This window comes from Coenobita brevimanus, chromosome 59, assembly GCF_032717465.1.
Source record: "Coenobita brevimanus isolate Jiangsu-jjx chromosome 59, ASM3271746v2, whole genome shotgun sequence".
NCBI classification, from domain to species: domain Eukaryota; kingdom Metazoa; phylum Arthropoda; class Malacostraca; order Decapoda; family Coenobitidae; genus Coenobita; species Coenobita brevimanus.
The window spans coordinates 30,631,928-30,653,980 of record NC_137012.1 but is presented as its reverse complement, the minus strand read 5'-3'; the positions used below and the strand labels follow the sequence as shown (position 1 = coordinate 30,653,980).

The following is a 22,053-nucleotide window of genomic DNA, read 5'->3' as shown; positions in this document are numbered from 1 at the left end:
GGTCCAGTCTGGTGTGGGCGTGGGTGAGGATTTGAGAAAAGGAAAGGAATAAATGATGGAGAGTAGATATTGTTAGCATCACAACACGGTAGGGTGGCCACACACACATACACATGCATTCAAACCCTGACACACACACACACACACACACACACACACACGAAATGTTGGGTTAGAGAAAGGCACAGGATAGAGCTTGAATTCTTTATTTTCTCAAACGTTTCGGGTTACACAGAGCAAAAGTTCATCGTCTGAACAAGAAATAATCCATCAGAGACATTTATATCCTTGGAAATATCCTTCCCTTTTCTCGTGTCGCTGCCTGATTGGCTACCTCCAGGAAAATTCCGTCGTCCTACCCCACCCCCTTACTGCGAGTTGCATGCTATCCTTGCTGTACCTGTGTAGGCTGCGAGACCCCTCTTTATGATTGGCTACATTTTTTTACACTAATGTGAGTTGCTTTCAACATTTTTCTCCTTTGTTTATTCACATCTTTCTCAGTGACTGCAGCTTCTTCCCACTTGGGCAAATGACTGTGATGATCTATGTGTGACACCGCACGTCCGCTGTATGTTCTACTATCACTGTATCCATTCCTCGTCCTGTTGCCCCCATGTACGTTTTAGAGCATCCACTGCACGGTATGCTTTATACTACAATGTTCTCATTTTTACTTCACTTTTCTTCTGTTCTGTTTTTCCTATTATACGTCCTGAGGATGCTGCGATCCTGTTTTACCCAAGGACGTACTTGTTGATTGCCGAAGTTTTGGTTGAGTTGGGAACATACCTATCTTGGCATATCTTGTACTGTCAGCGTTTGATTGAACATTGACATTGTCTACTTTCCTTTTTAAGTGATCAATTTTGAATTTTAACAACATGCGAAGGAGTGGTGAGGTGTGGTGTGGGATGGGGTGATGTGGCATGGTGTGGTGTGTAGTGTGGTGTGGTGTGTAGTGTGGTGTGGTGTGTAGTGTGGTGTGGTGTGGTGTGTAGTGTGGTGTGGTGTGGCTTGGCGTGGCGTGGCGTGGCGTGGCGTGGCGTGGCGTGGCGTGGCATGGCGTGGCGTGGTGTGATGTGGCGTGGCGTGGCGTAGTGTGGTGTGTGGTGTGGCATGGCGTAGTGTGGTGTGTGGTGTGGCGTGGCGTGGTGTTGTGTGTGGTGTGGCGTGGTGTGATGCAGCATCGCTAAAGAGCATCCGAAAATTGTTAATGAGAGAGAGACGGACAGAGGCGCGCCTAGAGACTCTCCAGTATCTAATAATTTGTTAGGATTCTTTATAAACATGGGCCAAGGTCATCCCACTATGGAAGGAGTGGTTAGACCGGTATTTGTGTGTGTGTGTGTGTGTGTGTGTAAGAGAGAGAGAGAGAGAGAGAGAGAGAGAGAGAGAGAGAGAGTCGAGATAAGGGATGACAAGAATACTTGGAGACATTAAGGTCTCTCTCTCTCTCTCTGATGATCATGATATAGTAGCCTTGCATTTCACGCTGAATATCTCGCCACAGACTCAAAGGTTTAAGTTAACTGTGGCAACCTGAATGATGCGGTGCTTTTGTACCACATAATAATGGCTGCATAAATCGACACAAACTCAAAGGCCTAAAAGAGCACCGGGGCTGAGCGTCTCATGGCGTCTTCCCCAACCTTTCACCTGTAAGCCAATGTGATGCAATGGAGTTAAATGAGAGTGAATGAGTGTTGGTGTTTTGACACTTGAATGTGGTGGTGAATGAGAGTGTGTGTGAGTGAACGAGTGTCCTGGTGAGTCAGTGAGAGTTACAAGGAGCAACAAGGTCAAGCAGTACCTTAAAAAATCTTATGACCCATACAGAGGAGTTCCATGTGTTTGTGAGTAAGCGAGTACGTTGGTGGGAAGCAAGTGTTTGTTAGTTAGTGTGAAAGTGTTATTAGGTAAGTGAGGGAATGTGTATGGCCGAGTGAGTGAGTGAGTGTGTTGGTGAGCTTGTGTACGAGTATGGCTGAGTGGGTGAGAGGGCGAGTGGGTCAGTGAGAGAGGCTATACCCGTTCTCCCTGACCTGGACTGGTAATGTTCATTTCGTTAGCTAATTCCTAGGGGCCGTATTGTGGGTGGCAAGCGAATTCCATAACACCTCTTCCTTAGCGATTTATTTTAGAATACTACTTAACTTTCGCGCGCGCGAGTGTGCTGATTTTGGGTACTGGAGTGGGACGCCTACATACAGTGGCACCGATATAAACAGGCGGCTCCACTGCCTGGTTATACGGGTCGTTCCACAGCAACTTCCCTATCCCAGGAGGAGGATGGTGGACTGGAGAAGGGCACCTTAAGCCTGCAGTCCACCGGGTTCACGTCCAGATGGGCCTAGAACTACTACTGATGTTCTAATATGGACGCCAGGCTGTATTAATTTCATAAAAATGCATACTGAGGTGTAATTTTCAAAATAAATCGCCAAACAATAAATGCCACGAAAATTGGATTCAGAATGTCACAGCTTTCAAAACAAATCTCTCTTTTTATGTATATTTTTGAGTTTTTTTTTTTTTATTATGGATGAATTTATGCGGAATAGATTAAAGAAAACAGACAATAAAGAATGGAAGTTAGATGACAGAATATGTTAGAACTGATGCCACATAACAGAGAAAGTTAGAAAACAGATAATAGATGTTATGATAAAGGGAACACATGTCAGAGAATAGAGGATCCCTGTTAGATTATAGAATGATGTTACATCCACGTTAAATGATAGAAAATCGAGAAAAAGATGTAAATAATAAACAGTACATGTTATGGGGAACTGAGAACAGATGTTCAAAAATTAAGTGTTAGGAAACTGACAATAAATGTTAGAGAACAGGGAATATCAGAAAAGTGAGATGTGAGAGGACAGATTGAGTCTATCAGAGCATATACAACAGGGAACAGATGTTCGGGAACAACATAACAGGGAATAAATGTTAGAGAACTCAGTGATATAAAACAGATGTTAGGGAATGGAAAACACGTTAGAAATAACAAAGGGTGAGGTTATGCGTTGGTAATGAAAAGTTTGTGGTCTAACCTTTCAAAGCAATTTGGCATTTGGAATAAACTCTCTCTGTATGCATGTATGTATGTATGTATACCGTATATTTATGTATGTGTGTATGTATGAATAAATGTATAACGTACAGAAAGCAAACACAGCCCAACCTGTGTCCTCTATCTGTCTGTCTGTCTCTCTCTCTGACCCACCCCCAGTACGCACCAAGTCTGGGTATTGGTCAATTGTGTATGACGTGTAGAGGTGTGGCGTGGTGAGGTGACTCGCGTGTTGCCATATACACAGGTGGTGTGTTATAAATTATACTCATATTAACCTGGTCTGAAATTGCCACCTACCCAGCTTGAATGCTGAGTTGTAACAAGAGATTAACACTAGGATATGACGCTAGTCACGAAGTAGTGTTGTGGAATTACGTAGGGCTGTAGTTTTTATCTACATTGGAAACTACCCTCTCTACACATTTCTAAACATGGCCTCTCAACCTTGAATGCTGATCTGCTGCAAGAGATTAACACTAGGATATGTTGCTAATCACGAAGAAGGATGTAGACAGCCGAAGCAAAAACTCTTGATATTTTATATTCCTCCTCCTCCTCTTCATCATTATTATCATCATCATCATCATCCTTGTCTTTTCCCATCCAACGATGGGATAAGGTAGGGTCCAGAAAGCAAAGAAGTGAGGAAATAAGACAGAGAGAGAACTGATCAACAGCAATTCCAGAGAATTGGGTAACATACCGTACTCAATACCCCACAATTCAAACCCTGAGAATCTTTGCTGATATATTTCTTCGATACATTTCCCGATTTCATACGTTCTTCCTGTCAGAATAATAATTTTGGATTTGTAAATGTTGTAATGTTTAGAGATTTCACTCAAATTTTATCCCTGAGAGAGAGAGAGAGAGAGAGAGAGAGAGAGAGAGAGAGAGGAGGGGGGAAGAGGTCATGCGATAAAAGCTCAGACCTAATTTAATCCAAGATAATCCACACCATTATACCTTCAAGCTGCTTTATCATATTCTAAAATCAATTTGCTTGAAGGTGAAATCCTGTTAATTACGTACTTGCGAAATCTGAACGAGAAAGAACCTTGTAGTACATAAAAACAAGGAAATATAAATTGACAACAACATATCCTGTCAAGAGCTATACCGATATGCGTCATATTTATACCTTCTAAAAGTTGTTTATGTATAAACGTTTCTCTATACTTACTATACTCCTCTTACTTTAGCTTTGCCTAAAACTGCTCTCTCCATCCTGAATGCTGAGTTGTTGCAATATATTAACACCAGAATATTATAGTCACAAACAACTACCATGAAAAGAACATAAGTCCACAGTATTGTTTTTGTCTGCCACTAAGTGAAATAAGCTACAAAAGGACGAAAATCTGGGCCGAGTTAAGAGCAATACACTAAGGTCTTGTGTCTTGCAGCTGCTCAAGATCTTAAATAAGAAATTCCCAAAGCCAGGATTACCAATTAAGCGTTTATTTCTGCTAGAATTAGAGACTTGCACTCCCATTTAGCAGGGGCATCTTGTGTCTGACTACAAGAAATCTTGCGGTTTTGTAGATGTTTCTGAACATTTTCAGTGAAGATACAGAAATGCTAACATGCTTTCTGGCAATTTCGTGGAGTTTTTACTGTATCAGGCAACATGTTAGCGCTACTGAAAATAAGTTCAGTGGCATTTGTGGCTATGCTCCAGTGTCCGTCTGACTATCAATGGGGCAAGTTGTGTTCAGGGAAGTGGCTCCTCTGCTCTGATATCCACGTTGAGTGTTGTCTCTCTAAGCATCTAAGGTGTGACGGTAAGTATAAGATTGGGTCACTGATGACACTGCCTCTTAGGTCTTTAATATAGCAATAGTATTAAAATATATTTTACTCCAATTCAATTACATAATTCTCATTCCTTACCTCACCTTAACATTTCATTCATCTTAGAAGGAAATGGTTTAGAATGGATGAAATTTTTTTGTGCTTAAACTTACTGTAGGCTAAATAGCGGGCTCCTGTGACTCAATCAACCGAAATGAACTGAACTGAAACATTTACTGCTGTAAGAGGTACAGAGAGCTTATACAAAATAGGTGTGGGTCTTGCTACACACCTTCTTCAGCCAACAATTACATACAGTTAGTGATTGTACATTCGTGGGTGTGGCCACACCGCGGTTATACATATCGATGCAGTCACACGCTCTTTGATAAATATAAGATACACGATATATATTATAAAATACAGAGGCATTCGTAGGACGTATTACATTCAGGAGTATAGGGTAGTATTGGAGTAGTAAAGGAACACAGTAAACATTATAGTACTAGCCCTGACATTTCACCGCCTTATCATCGGGTCGGTGAGTGATGGCCACAACTCTCCACCACCATCACAACCACTACACTCTCTTCGTTTCAGATCTTCACTGCCTTTAGTTGTGTATATAATTTATACATATTCTTCACCGGTATACAATAGCGCTTTTCTTATGTTGGCTTGAGGCAGTACATTGTCAGCAACTAGGCTATGGCTAGGTAACTTATGGCACACACACCCTCTGACATTACAACTCTCTCCGTTTCAGCTGAATAAAATCGACTAACGCTAGTTGGAATAGAATGTGACCAGGAGAGGATTAACGGTGGTAGTATTAACTCTGACTCCTATGACTCTGCTAAATAAAATCGTCTGCCCTTGGGTGCAATAGAACACTGGAGTTGTCCCGACCTTTCGAGGATTAATTCATGGGCTCCTGCCTGTGTCTGTCTGTCTATCTGTCTGTCTGTCTGTCTGTCTCTCTCTCTCTCTCTCTCTCTCTCTCTCTCTCTCTCTCTAGTTGTCCCGACCTTTTGAGGATTGATTCACGGGCTCCTGTCTGTGTCCGTCTGTCTGTCTGTCTGTCTGTCTCTCTGTCTCTCTCTCTCTCTCTCTCTCTCTCTCTCTCCCCCCCAAGTGTTTGCATGCTTGTCTGTCTGCCAGTCTATGCCTCTATCCATCTGTCTTTACCTGTCTCTCTATCTGTCTGTCTGCCTATGCATCTATCAATCAACTGATCTATCTTTCAAGTGTTTATTGCCTTATCAGTAGCGCAGAGGTCCGGGGCTAGGCTACGTAGTTTAAGATAACAATTTTTCCCCCAACCACTCCTTGTAGAAGGTCTTTTCAGAAAGCATTCGGCCTTAGGTTCTAAACAAATAAATAGCTAACTTGTTGAGCTAGGACACTAATCCCCCTCAAAGTAGGCCCCTTCTGGCTTGACACACGTAGTCCAGCGTTCTTTCCATTGCCTGAAACGTTTTACAAAGTCGGGTTTCAGTATCTCATGCAGGTGCTTCGGTGCATTCGTCATGATCTTTTCTCTCGTCTCACATCGGGAGCCCTTCAGCGGAGTTCTGAGCTTGGGGAATAACCAAAATACGCACGGAGCCATGTCTTTGTCCAATCTGACCCACTAAACTGCCAGGCGCCCACTGAGTTACAACATTCACCACCCTGAAGGTACCACTTCATGGGGTGAGTCGATGGTTGGCGCTCTTACATATGAACTCAAGTATATAAGAACAAGGAGAGAGGAAAGGGGATTTTATCAAGGCCACCTGCCCCTCCGCTTCACCACCACACCTCTAGGAAACTAACTACATCCTGTTCTTTACCTATAGTTCTTTCACCTTTACTTCGGCCAGATTTCCGTCCATTTGTAGCTTATTTTACGTAGCTCACTTCCAAGATATGACAACAGTACGGCTCTGCATCCTTTCCATAACAACACTTCTTCGCGACTAGCACCATGTTCTAGTGTTAATCTTATGTTACATCTCGGCATTCTAGATGATGATATGACAATTTTAGGGCAAGAAAAACGCCTAACTTCACTTTAACGAAGCGTAACATTATCATTTCTACAACACGAATAATGAGATGTAGAAGAAGATTTAGTCCTATACACCCAACATTAAAATGCTCTACATGAATAGTAAACAGTATCTTGGACTAAATGCAGACAAAGGTCTTCTTTCACTAACCCAATTCTTCATTTTATATATTGCTACAGTACCGTATTAACTAGGAAAGCACAAGGTGGAGGGGCTAAACACAAGGTCCACTTACTTGCAAATCCAGTTTCTTAAACTCCTTGCTGAATCACAAGGGAATCAAAAAGGCCGCACAGAAGGTCCATGAGTCTTATCACACTCAAATGCAGCACAGACAACCATTAATAAAGGCAAAAAAGCAACAGCGAAAGATACACACTGCCTAGTTTGCGGCCTAAGCCTTTTCTGGTTTGTCAACAAATAACATTACGATTCGGCGCAGATTGCCAGATTTTTTTTGATCGAGTTACCGTACTGATGTTTCAAAATTATCGTTTTTCACCCAAATTGTCCTAGAAATATATCGGATGCCTGTGAAAATTATCGCATATTTTTTCTGCTACTACTACACTATGCTGTACAGTAATATGATGATAAAATAAATCCTCACCCTGCCCTTGGGTGGGAAAGGAGGTCCGGATGATGATGATAAATGATGGAGCTCTTAACTGAAGATCCTTAACCCACTAACCCACTAACCCACTTCAGTTGGATATCCAACAAATGTATGGTTGGTGGCTCCTCCAACTGAATGTGGTCCAAAAGGGTTTAAATCAATGGAGAGGTTGGGTTTATTGTTCACAGTACCACTCACGGAAGGCAGACTGGTCACTCATCTTAACCTCTTCAGTGTGATGAGGTATTTTCCCATTATGTTCTTGTTACAAATATGCAATTTATTTATTTATTTTTTTGTAATCTATGGAAGTCATCTGGTTATGAAAGTTAATGTAGGTTGCACTAATTGTAGCCTACAGCCAGAAGATTCCCCTCAGCTGAATAAAGTCATCCAGTACTTATGAGAATGGAATGAAAAATGTGTCTTTGTACTAAAGGGGTAAAATGCCGCGACAAAGTAGCCTAGCCCCGGGGCCCTATGCTGCTGATGGAGAAAGAAGGGGTGATACAATATTGTTTTATTCACTCACTGAGCTACAGATAATTGGCTACAAGAGGATAGCAATTTCTACCAGGTTAAGGTGAATGAACTATAAACAAAATTTCTATGATTTACTGCACAGTTTATAGCAGAAAGGCAACTTGCACCTGGAACTTGAAGTGCCTACTGTATATATATACAAGTTTCTTATTCCTGGTGGTCTGCTGGGTTAAAGTGTTGGGTTTGGTGTATGTACAAGAGGTGATTGGGATTTACGAGATAATATTCCATTTTTAACAGCTTAAACCTTTGTATAGATGCTGACGTCACGAGTAGTAAGATTGTGCTCGCATTTGGGGGTGAGGTCAGTGGGCACGCAGGAGGTCAGGTCAGTCAACGCAGCAGCCAGCCGGGAGAAGCAGACAGACCTTACCACGGCCGAGGTCATGGCCAGAGAAGACAAGTTCGGGGCGCATAATTATCACCCTATTCCAGTGGCCATATCCAGAGCAAAGGGTAGGTTATTTTATGCTATGTTGTTTTACACACACACACACACACACACACACACACACACACACAGCACTGGCATATATCAGCAGGCATTGGTGTGCAGTTACTTGCGGCATCATATAATAAATAAAATATGTGGTTATTTGAAGTTAACCTCCTCTTACTACTACTGCTGCTACTACTACTACTACTACTACTGCTGCTGCTGCTACTACTACTACTACTACTACTACTGCTGCTGCTGCTACTACTACTACTACTACTACTACTACTACTACTACTACCACCACCCCCACCACAACCACTAAAGGGATTTCTGTAGACAGAGTTCAGACCATACAACGTAAATATGGGGAAGTATATCATGGTACTGTAGCTCTGCGAAAATCATCTTGCCTTCCTTGGTAATATTGACTTGTTTTGGCAGGTGTTTTCATGTGGGATGTAGAAGGCAAACGTTACTACGACTTTCTGAGTGCCTATTCTGCTGTCAATCAAGGCCATTGCCATCCCAAAATCCTCCAAGCACTCAGCCAGCAAGCCAGCACACTCACACTCACATCACGAGCATTCTACAACGATATCCTTGGGGAGTACGAGCAGTTTGTGACATCGCTTCTTGGCTATGATAAACTCCTGCCCATGAATACTGGTGAGTAATATTACATCTGTGAATAATATTATGTCTGTTTACATTCTCTCTCTCTCTCTCTCTCTCTCTCTCTCTCTCTCTCTCTCTCTCTCTCTCTCTCTCTCTCTGCCTGTGTCTTACTTTCTGTCTGTCAGTTTTCTGTCTGTCTGTCATACCCATGAATATAGGTGAGTAATATTATCCACATTTATGCTTTTGATGGCCTTGGTCTTGCATCTTTAAGTGATTTTTTTTTCCACCTTTGACGGCTTTATCTAATAGGTGGTATGAAGCACGTAAATGTGGATGGAGTTAGGATTCTATGGGCTTGAATGGTGAGTGAATGATTTGACTTTTCAGCCGGGTAGACTTTTGGATAAATTCTCCTTGTGTTAGATTTTTGTGTCCTACCTTGCTGGACCCTACCTCACCATATCCTTAAGTGGGAACAGAGGTCTGGATGATGATGATGATGATGATGATGATGATGATGATGATGATGATGATGGTGATGATGATGATGTTGACAGTGTAGCTTGTCATGTAGCGTCAGCACCACCAATATCCCACCATCAGTAGTGCATTTATTCAAGCCTGACAAAGATCCGTAATCCCGTTTAGCTAGGTTAACGATCAGTTGTAGTCAGATCAGAAGAATGATTTGTCTAGTAACCAAGGAGATTTACCCCACCTTATAACTAACGCTTATCGAATTTCATGCAACTATGGCTTGGTACTAAAGTTGTAAGAAAAGCCCAGTAACATCAGATAAAAATAACCTGTCCATCCCACAGTTCTTTCGGTATTTTTTTTTTTCCTTACTGGATTCTTTCCCTCACGATTTTTGATTTCCTCCAGTGATGATGAGCTAATTTTCGTACATCACAGGAGTGGAGGGTGGAGAAACGGCATGCAAGCTAGCACGTAAATGGGGCTACCTCGTCAAAGGCATCCCAAAGGACCAGGCAAAGATCATTTTCGTACGCAACAACTTCTGGGGGAGAACTCTGTCTGCTGTTTCCAGCTCCACCGACCCCACTGCTTACTCTGGTTTTGGCCCCTTCATGCCTGGCTTCTCACTGATCCCCTATGATGACCTGCAGGCCCTAGAGGTATGACAAGATTCCAGGGGCTTGAGTGGTGAATGAATGAGTGTGTGTGGCCCGTTTCAGTAGTCGTGAAATCACTCTTACTTGCGTGGGACACATAGCACTAGGTCGGGGTATGTGGATCCGAAAAGAAGGAAAAACTTCATCAAATGGAAACCACCTACTGTACCTTTTAGAGCTGCAGTGGCGAGGTGGGTTCGAGCCCCAAGCAACTGTGGATGCTTTCACGGTTCGATTTGATTACAGTTAGCTGTGCTGTTGATTAGTTCTCTCTATCAGGTTTTTTCTTGTTTCATCCATCCTTAGGTTGGATTAAGATGATGATGATGATGATGATGATTACTACTACTACTACTACAACTACCTGTACTACGACTACTACTACCACTACTACCACCACTACAACTACCTATACTACTACTACTACTACTACTACTACTACTACTACTACTACTACATCACTGATGGTACTACTACTACTACTACTACATCACTGATGGTACTACTACTACTACTACAAGTACTAGTACATCACTGATGGTACTACTACTACTACCACTACTACTACGTCAGTGATGGTACTACTACTACTACTACTACCACAACTCCTCCTCCTCCTCCTCCTTCTCCTTCTCCTACTACTACTACTACTACTGAAACTAATACTACTACCACAACAACTACTACTACTGCTACTATATCACCGATGGTACTACTACTACTGCAACTACTACTACTACTACTAAAACTAATACTGCTACTACTACTACTACTGCTACCACGAGTACAATTACTATACTACTACTACTACTATTACTACTACTACTACTACTACTACTACTACTACTATTAGTACTACTACTACTACTACTACTACTATTAGTACTACTACTACTATTACTACTACTACTACCGCTAAATCACCGATGGTACTACCACCAGTACTATTACTATACTACTGCTACAACTACTACTACTACTGCTATATCACCGATGGTACTACTACTGTTACTACTACTACTACTACCACAGGTATATACTCCTCCTCATACAACTGCTACTACTACTACTACTACTACTACTGTGTTGTTGGTGTTACTCATATTATCATTTTATTTACTTATTTATTCATTTAGTAATTGTTGCAGGCTGCAGCATCAGACCCAACAGTTGCTGCATTCATGGTGGAGCCCATTCAGGGGGAGGCAGGGGTGGTGGTGCCAGCTACTGGATATCTCAAAGGTGACTGGTTCAGTTTGTTGTATCCTTTTTACTGAAACCTGACCTAAAATTGCCATCTCTTCATCTTAAGTACTGAGTTGTAACAAGAGAACAACAATAGAATATGGTGTTAGCCAAGAAATGCTATTGAATGGAATGTAGAGCCACAGGATTCTTATTCTGCCATTGAGCTACGTGAAATAAGCCAAAAAATGACGAAAATCTGGGCCAAGTTAATGTAAATGAGTACAGTTCTTTCACCATACCAGATTTTCGTCATTTTGCAGCTTGTTTCACGAACATCATTGGTAGAAAAAAGCGGCACTGTGACTTTTAAATCCTCTCTGTAGCACTGCTTCGTGACTAGCAACACATTTTATTGCTGGACTTGTTACAACTGATCACTGAATATACTGAAACGACAATTTTAGGCCAAGTTAAAGTAAAAATAAAATTGTTTGTTTTCCGCTGACAAAGGTCCCTAATCTTTTTTCTGCTTCACTGTTGGCCAGGGGTTGTCAGACTGGAGCTTAAATTTGACTAGTAACCAAGGAGACTCATTCCAACCTCATAACTTAAGACTAATCAAATTTCATGCAACCATGATGTAGCATTCAAGCTGAAAGTTGCCTAGTTCCATCAGGTGAAAACATATGACCTATAGTGTTGCTCTCCCAGGCTCATTTGAATGTGAACTTGGTGGACTGCCGGTGAGTGGCAGAAAAAGACATTAATGCAGCTGTGCGTCCTTTCCATAACACTTCTTCTTGACTAACACCATATTGTACAGTTAATTTGTTGTTATAACTCACTGCTCAAGATGGAGAGGATGGATGATGAGAGACTGGCTTGATGAGTGTATGTGAGTGAGATGGAGGGGCAGAGGAGGAGGTGGAGTCCAAGGATGAGGTGAAGTACTGGAGTGGAGAGATATATGGGAAAGGGGTGTGTGAGATGGAAATAGGGCAGCCAAATGGCGGACAGCAGAGCGATGTGGAGGTAATTTGTTTGTGGCCACCCCTTATGGGATTAGGGTGTGTGACAACAGATAGGCAGACAGGCAAGAGATGAATGTGAGGGTGAGGTGCACGGTACGAAATGAGCATTGCAAGGTTTGAGAGGCAAATAAATTATGTATTTCAGGTATTCGTGATATTTGCACTCGGCACAACGTGCTGTGGATTGCGGATGAGGTTCAGACTGGTTTGGCCAGAACTGGTAAAAGGCTGGCGGTGGACCATGAAGAAGTGAAACCAGACATTCTCGTCCTAGGAAAGGCTCTGTCTGGAGGCGTCTATCCGGTTAGTTGATTTATCCCCTTATCTCTGTATCTGATGCTGGAGAGGGATGCCTTCACGTGTTGGTACCGTTATAACTGGGCGGTCTAACTAGAACCAGTAGAAGGCTGGTCATTGACCATTAAAAGCCAAAACCAGACATTTTCATCCTAGGCAAAGATCGGCTTGGAAGTTTCTATCCAGTTAGCTGGTCTGTCCTTTTGGCATTCAGCTTGTTGTGGCCTTAAACCTATCAGAACATGAATCTGGTGGACTGCAGACTGAAGTTTCCCTTCCCTTGCAGTTCACCATCCTTCTTTTGGGGGATGGAGAGGAAGATGAGGCACCAGTGTGTAACTGGGCAGTGGAGCAGCTCAGTTATTGCTACCACGGGAAGGTATCCTTCTCCAGCACTTGAAGCTGATGAAGTTAATGTGTTAACTACCGCTGTTTACATGACATCATATCTGAGAGACACCATGAGAAAAACTGATTTTTTTTTTTTATAGGTGTCTGCAGTGCTGGCTGATGATGAGGTTATGTTGTGCATCAAGCCAGGAGAGCACGGATCAACTTATGGTGGAAACCCTCTGGCATGTAGAGTAAGTCCAGTCTCTTTATTCTTCTCTTTTTTTCCCTACATTCTTCCTCTCTCTTTCCCTTCCCTGTTTCTCTCTGTTTCTCTCTACTGTTCCCCCCTCTTTCCCTTCAGTGTTTCTCTTTTTATCCCTCTTCTGTCCATTACTTCATATCTCTCTACATCACACTTTTTTCTCGTCTCATCTCCCCTCTCCCCACCCACCTGGAAAGGGATACCTTCATGTGATGGCACTGACATAACTGGTGCCTCCATTGCAAGTGTCCCTCAGTTCCCTCACAGTCCCTCAAGAAGGATGATGGACTGCAGGAAATGAGCAACTTTGGCCTGCATCTCAAAGGGTTCACATCCAGCAGAGCCTGGGGTTGCATCTACTACTACTACTACTACTGCTACCGGTACTACTACTGCTACTACTACTACTATTACTACTACTACTATTACTACTACTACTGCTACTACTTCCCCTCCTCTGTGTCTGTCTTTCCCTCTAGTCTTCACCTCTTTTCTCCCCTCTCCCCCTCCCCCCTCCCTTTGTCAGTCACCACTTCCTTGCCTCCTTCCCTCCTTATCTCCTTCCCTCCTTTTGTTCTTCAGCTGCCTCCCCTTCACATTTATTTCCTCCCTCTCCCTCACCTCTCGGCTCTTTCTTCCCATCATCCCCTCTCCTCTGTTTGGCTGTGCTCATCCTCTCTGTTTCGCTTTACTCTTCGCCCATTCTCTTCACACTCCCTTCACACTCCCTGTCTCCTCCTCTACTATTTGTCTCTTTCTTTCCACTCTTCCTCTCCCTGTTTTCTCCACCTTGTTTCTTTTTATCTCCATTCCTCCTGGATCATTCCCTCCAATTTTCCACTCTCTCTTTCCCTCCACTGCTTCTCTCCACCATTTTCTCTTTCCCACAACCCTCCCTGTCTCTCTTCCTCCATTCTTCCTACTCTATCCCTCCATTTCCCTGCAGTCTTCCTCTCTTTCCCTCCACTCTTCCTCATTCTTTCCCCCTCCGGCTGGGTGTATGTTAGGTGCAGCAAATATATACATAAGTAAAATAACCAAACTCTCATTCTAGGTTGCGATGGCAGCCCTACAGGTGATGGAGGAGGAGAACCTGGCTGAGAATGCAGAGAAAATGGGTCAAATCCTACGTGATGAGCTGTCCAAGTTGCCTCAGGATGTTATTTCATTGGTGAGAGGGAAAGGACTCCTCAATGCTATCGTCATTAAACAGAGTAAGTTGATGTGGAGTGATGGTTAACATTTTCTTTTTTTTTTTTGCCATATCCTAATGATTGTACTCAACTGAAGGCAGCCTTTTCAAACTGGAGGAGTTAAAGGTGTCATTAATAAGCTTCCTCCAGTATGAGGGATCTTTTTTAAGTTGATTAAATTCTGGGAGCTGCAAGCAGTGGTAGTGGTAGTAGTTGCATCTCCAGGATCATCTGGACATGAACTTGGTGGACTGTAGGCTGAAGTTACCCTTTAGCTGCAGTTGACCATCCTCCTCCTGGGGAGTAGGGAGGGTACTAAGAAACGTTGGCATAATTGGGCAGCTCCACCACCCAGCTATGTTGGTACCACCACGTGAAGGCATCCCTCGAGCAAGAAGAATAAACCAAGCAGGATATCACCTGCATTTAAAAGGTTAACCTTGAGACTAGGAAGGAATAGGCAAACCTCAGTTTTTTTTTACCCTGCACTTGAACTTGGTCATGTGGAGAGAATGGGGACTGAGCCAATAGCAAGCAGTCAGATAGGAAGATAAATCTGACTAGTAATCAAGGAGACTCATTCTTTCTTCATAATTATTGGATATTGAATTTTACGCAGTCACTACGTTGTGTTCAAGCTGTGAGTGTGTCCCACTCTAATGTATGGAAGCAAAGCTTGGACCCTGTTGGGAGGACACAAGTTAAAAGTAAGAGCAGTGGAAATGAGTTATCTGAGAGGAACATGAGGAGTCACGTTAAGAGACACACTGACAAAAGAGGAAGTAAAGGAGCATTGTGGTGGTGATATGGATGTGACTGAAAGTGATAAGAGAAGTACTCTGAGATGGTTTGGTCATGTGGAAAGGATGGAGAATGAGAGACTGACCAGGAGAGTGTGTGTGAGTGAGGTGCAGGGGGAGAGGAGGAGCGAGAAACCAAAGATGAAGTGGAGGAATAGAGTAGAGAGGTATATAAGGGAGGGAGAGTTGAGTTGGAGGAAGGGCAGCCAAATGGAAGAGGACAAAGAGACATGGAGATTTATTTATGGCCACCCGTTATGGGATTAAGACATCTGGCAATAAGGAGATAGATAGATACTGTAGATAGATAGATTTTATCCACTTCGTTACAAACACGTCACATTTCTCCACCAGAGTTTGATGCCTGGGAGGTGTGTCTGAGGCTGAAGGAAAACGGACTGCTTGCCAAACCAACACACGGCGACATCATCCGCTTTGCCCCTCCCCTGTGCATCACTGAAGAGCAAATACGTGAGTGTGCGGAGATTGTACAAAACACTATCATGTCATTCTAAGTGGCACTGATGAGTTGGAATGGTTTGGATGGTTCTGAAAATTAAATTAGATGGAAATATTGACATTGTATAAAAACTTCGTATCATCATGCCACTGAATGGTGATGTAGCTAGAACTGTAAAAATTGGATGGCCAAGGCTAATTATAGGTGGCCCAAGGAGAATTTTTCAGGGAGTCACGGTAGAGAGAGACACCTAAGGGCCGTAGTGCTAAGGAACATAGTCTTCCCCCTACTCTGATCGTACTAGCACGTAGCACTGATAAGAAGATTACAGGTGGTGGCACAGTGCACCCTGGGTAGAGGAAAGCAGTTGCAGAATCCATCTGGGAGCTAAGCCTCTTCATATCATAGTCATCTAGCCTCTTCACCCTCCATACCATAGTTTCCTATCTTCTACACTCTTCATACCTCTGTTCCCAAGCCTCTTCACCCTCCATACTTTGATTACCTAACCTCTTCACCCTCCATACTTTGATTACCTAACCTCTTCACCCTCCATGCTTTCATTACCTAACCTCTTCACCTTCCATGCTTCGATTACCTAGCCTTTTCACCCCTCCATACTTTGGTTACCTAGCATCTTCACACACCATATCGAGGTTACAGAGCTTCTCCCCCCTCCATACCTCACATTCTCACACACTCATTAATCATATCATGCCACCTTCTTCTTGGCCTACCAGAGCTCCTCCCAACCTCATTCTTGCTCACATTGGTACCGCTGTGGAAAGACTACATTGTACTGAAAATACTGGCATCATGATACAAGAGGGTAAGGTGCCACGTGACTCATATTTTGTACCTGCATTGCCTTTGTATAACCAGATTTCCTAGAGTTTTTTTTTAAGTATATTTTTGGTATGGGAAAGTAGACCTGTTTGTTATCATATAAGAATTTCAGTAGAATTAATACTAGTTTCATAGAGATTTTCAAATACTGAGTATGGTCGGAATATCCTAGTAGCTAACTTTTTTCTTATGGTAAACCTTCATATTCATTTGGTAGTGTCTTAAGGAGGCAGTGAATAATGTGCTAGAGATTGCTGAATTTATGACATGTAAATAACATTAAGTACTTTAGAAATTAATACTTCATAAACTGCCGAAAGGTAAATGCATGCACAATGAGAAAGGTGAACTGATAATGAAATGCAACTTTTGTAGGGGAATAAATATTTCATAATTAATATGGAGTTTTAGTGATTTTGCCCAAGGTTTTTATCAGTAAGTTTACCTTTCACCTCTTCAGTGCTGGAGAGGGACTCTTTCACGTACTGACACTAGAACGAGTATGACCAGGCAGTGGAGCTACTCGGTTGTACATGCATCCCTTATTCTCCTCCCTATCCCCCAAAAGGAGGAGTAGGGCAGCTTCAGCCTGCAGTCTACCAAACTCACATCCAGATGAGCATGGTGTCACAACAACAAGAACAGGTAAAGGACACACAGCACGGTACTGCACACAGTAATACCTTTTTATTTCTTGCTGTCATATCTTAGATGTGGGATACATTAAAATTGTTGTAGTTTACTAGGTGGTACAGTGGGTTAAGCTGCTTCAACTGGATGCAGCTGGTAAAGGTTTGTAATTGAGGGATGGTTGGGGATTACTGCTCAAACAATGCTACTCAAATGGCAGGATTTTTTCAAAGAACTACTGTAAGAAATAAATGGCAGGAGTTTTTCAAAGAACCACCATAAGAAAGAAATGGCAGGAGTTTTTCAGAGAACTACGGAATAAATGGCAGGATTGGATGTTGACAAAGAATTTCGTTAACACTGTCTGTGAGGGCCACGATGAGAGGTGGCAGCAGCTGATCTTCCAGCCCCTTCAGAATTACCGGTAACCCTGCACTGAGTGCATTGTTGATCAGATTCCCTACTACACCGCCGCCCATCAGGTGCTCAAAGTGAACCTGGAAGTAAATTGAAGGGGATAGTTCATCATCATCACTATAGCCATTACTGTACTCTCATCATCATCATCATCATCACTACTACCATTGTCACTGTCAAAGCCCAGAAGGGATGACCACAGACAAATTACCCTCATCTCACCCTGTCGTCTAGTATCAGGTTGCCCTACCTCCACCCTATACTGCCTTCATTCATATACGTCTCCACCCCATCCCTCCACCTGATCCTCGGCCTCCCTTTTCGGCTTAGTTGGTGGCCATGTGTGGGTAGACTATAAAGTTGACCTGACTTGTAACCATATGTTACATATGTTACATATGTGGTAACTAAGGCTCATTGAGTATTATGCAACCACGGCTTAATATTCAAATGAGGGAGTGATGCAGGTCCGTCATATGAAAACAAACCTCTGTTCCCTTCAAGTAGGAGTAAAAAATTTCGTTTTTTATCTTGAATGCTAGGCTACAAGGTGAGATTAGTACTAGAATATGGTGCTGGTCGTGAGTAAGTGCACTGAAAGGGCGTAGGATTGTAAGTTATTCTGCCACTGAGCTACGGGGAATAGTCTACAAAAGCTTGAAAACCTCGGCCAGTTTAAAGTGAATGACCTACAGACAAGCTCTAAATCCACATTCTCTAAATGGGCCAAAAAAGATTTTGCTAGTTTCAAAAAAAAAAAAAAAGTCAACCATACCTCTAACCTGTCCAAGAAGATAAATAGATAGATAATTAGACAGGCAGATAAATAGACAGAGGTAAACTGATTGATTGATTATTGGTGTATGTATGAATAGACAAACAGACAGACAGACAGATATATATAGATAGATAGAGTTGATAGATAGATAAACAGATAGACAGATAGATAGACAGACAGACAGATAGAATAGACAGAGAGATAGACAGACATGTAGGAGACAGTGAAAAAGATATTTAGGACGGACTGATTAACTGACAGAATAACAAATGGATAAGTAGATAAAGACAGACAGACAGACAGAAAAATGCACACAGAGATTGACATACAGATGATATTTAGCCATACCTCAGTATCCCCCAGGACAAAATCAGCCGCCATAATTCCAACCTGCAGGAATTTGCCCAGGTGTGCTAGGCGAAAGAATGTGTAGAACATGAACCGTAGGTCGTGTAAGTCGATGCTGGAATGGGAGGGTTAAATGAACAAGAACAGTCATCATCATCATCATCATCATCATCACTGTCACTGTCATCATCATAGTCCACATCTTCGTCTTCATCATCAGTTCACATCTTCATCTTTGCCTTCATTTTTATCATCATCATCATCATGGTCCACATTTTTGTCTTCGTCTTCATTATCATCATCATCATAATCATTCATTCATTGCCAGACGCCATGTATCCCAAACGGGGTGGCCAAGGGCTCAGAGTTAATTGTTTTACAGGGAGAGGCACTAATCCTCCACCAACCCCACTTGACACAATGATCACAGCCTCTTTTTCCCACCGAAGATCTGGATGAGGTGGGGTCCATAGAGCAGGGAAGGGGAAAAATATGCTAGACACAGAACTAATCTACAGCATGGAAAGTGAAATGGGCCACATACTCATTCACTCACCATTTAAATTCCTCTGGAATCCGCCTCCACCTTACATGGATGACCGTCTGCACACACACACACACACACACACACACACACACACACACACACACACACACACACCACTCAGTCATCTATCGGTCTATCTACCCATATATCTTTCTCTGTTTATCTGTCTGCCTGTCACTCACCGATATTTTCCATCTCCCGTAACATCCAACCCAAGTGCATTTCCACCCATGTCGTAAGTTCCATTCAGTTCTATGGTCGCTGTTTCTACCGTCATGTTGATGAAGAGCGCAAATTGGACATTCACGAACATCTGTGTGTATGAGAAACATATTGAGATGGTTTGACCCTGTGGAGAGAATGAGAGACTGTTTTGTATATATATATATAACTTGGAGGAGATTTTTGTCCTTTTGCAGCTTATTTCACGTAACTCGGTGGCAGAATAAGAAAAAAACACGGCTCATAATCCTAATTATATAACACCTGTTTGTGATTAACATTGCAACTAACACCGTATTTTAGTACTGATCAGTTGTTGCAACTTTACATTCAAGATGGAAAGATGGCAATTTTACGTCTAGCTGAGGTGAACAGAATATGGATGAGTGTATGCGAGGTGGAGGAGGAAAGGGGAAGGAGGACCGAGTATGGAGAGTAGGGATGCGATGGAGAGATATAAGAATGAGGATGCTGTATGTGATTTGTAGGGATGGCATCCAGATAGCAGAGGACAGGGTGGCATGGAAGACATGGAAACGGTTTATTTGTGGCGACCCCTTCCATGATTAAGATGTTTGGTGTGTGTGTGTGTGTGTGTGTGTGTGTGTGTGTGTGTGTGTGTCCAAGAATAGCCAGTGTATTCACCTTCCATTGTTCTCCACTCTTACCTGTGTGGGGATGAAGTGTGAGAGACCATGAAGTTCAGTGTTGTTTAGATTACCATACACCCTGTAAAGGACAAGGAAGAAAGACAGTATGGTAAGGACTTTTATCATACATATTTGTCTATTTAAATTCCTTTCTACTTATCTCTATGCTGAGCTGTGTGTGTGTGTGTGTGTGTGTGTGTGTGTGTGTGTGTGTGTGTGTGTGTGTGTAGGCAGACGTCTTAAGCTCAGAGGGTGTGGCCACGAATAATTCACCTCCATGTTATCCTGTCCTCAGCTATCAGGTTGCCCTTCTCCACGTCATACGGCCTTCATTCTTAACTCTCCCCACCTCATCCCTTTATCTCATCTTCGGTCTCCCCCTCCACCTCACTTACATACACTCTCCTAGTTAATCTCTCAGTCTCCAGTGTCTTCACATGGCCAGCCGTTTCAGTGTACTTCTCCTAATGCGTTCCAACATAATGTTATGAGGTACCATCACGTTATTGTTCCATTTCACATTGAAGGGAATATTGCCGAGGAACAAGAGACAGATAGAGAGATAAATAGATAGGTAGGCAGGTAAGTAGACAGACAAACACACAGAAAAAACAGGCTGGCACACCTAGACAGACCGATAGAGAGATATAGGCAAACATTATATGCACATAATATCATCCTCATGTCATGATGAAGTCAAGATAGACAGATAAATAAACAGGCAGCTAGACAGATAAACAGAGATACGTACACATTATCATCCCATGTCACGTTAAAGAGTATGATGCCAAGTCTAGCTATCTATCTATCTATTGCCAGACGACATAATTCCATAAGGGGTGGCCATTAGACTTTGAGTTATTGGTTTTACGGGGAGGACACTAACCCTCCACCAACCCACTTGTTGATGATGCCAAGTACCAAAGAATAAATTGATGGACAGAGAGACAGATAGACAGATGGGCAGACAGAGAGACATAGCTGGATGGAATAGTAAACATACATACAGACAGATACATAGATAAATACAGATACACAGATAGACAGAAATACTTACATGTTATCATTCCACGTCACATTGAATGGTACGTTGCCTAGGACAAAAGGATCTAGAGGCGGGATGCCCAGTGCTGGAAAACCTGATGTCATACCCGCTCTGTGGAGGTTCATAAAGTGGGTTCACCAAGCAGGGCCTGGAGGTTTAATGGGTTAAGGTGCTCTAACTGAGGATTTAAGTGTCTCATGATCGGATAATTCCATCATGTTTGATATTGAGATCAAGTCCTCCGACTGGGGTTTTAATCTGTCATGATTGCGATGACTCAAGTATTTTCTTTTCAACAGCAAGTAAATGGAGGCCCGGTGGTTTTTTTGGGTCAAGATGCTCCGACTAGGGACAACTCTAGAATTCTTCTATAATATATTCACCCACAGCAGTCATAGTTTTCTTACTTCATAAAAATAATCATGGATGTGAAGATTTCTTTTTTTATTGTTGAGCTCAGAATATACCGAACTTACAACAGAATTTTGTTGTTATACGACTGGCATCTTGTTAAGGTGCAAAATTATAGAGCGTTGTAGTCTTTCATCATCATCCTCTCACTCACCTCACTTGTTCAAGAGCTGCCAACAGGGCATCCCTTATTTGAAGTTCTAAGTCTTCAAACAGTGCTGGATCCATGTCCTCCAAGTTTATCTGTACATCAGCCCCGGACTCCATCTGCCCACGTTTCTCAACACACGCCAGCTTTTCGTCCTCTATCCTGAGA

The 22,053-nt window shown here is 42.5% G+C and overlaps 1 protein-coding gene across 1 annotated transcript; it reads left to right on the top strand.

Annotated features, from left to right (window-relative positions):
* Positions 1–8,343: 8,343 nt before the first annotated feature.
* On the top strand, positions 8,344–16,839 carry Oat (Ornithine aminotransferase precursor). Its single transcript, XM_080274839.1, has 8 exons — positions 8,344–8,542; positions 8,967–9,191; positions 10,059–10,282; positions 11,428–11,521; positions 12,644–12,801; positions 13,287–13,379; positions 14,445–14,604; positions 15,738–16,839. Exons 1-8 carry the CDS (start codon positions 8,344–8,346, stop codon positions 15,896–15,898), a joined length of 1,314 nt encoding a protein of 437 aa, XP_080130965.1. The 3' UTR covers positions 15,899–16,839.
* The last annotated feature ends 5,214 nt before the right edge of the window (positions 16,840–22,053 follow it).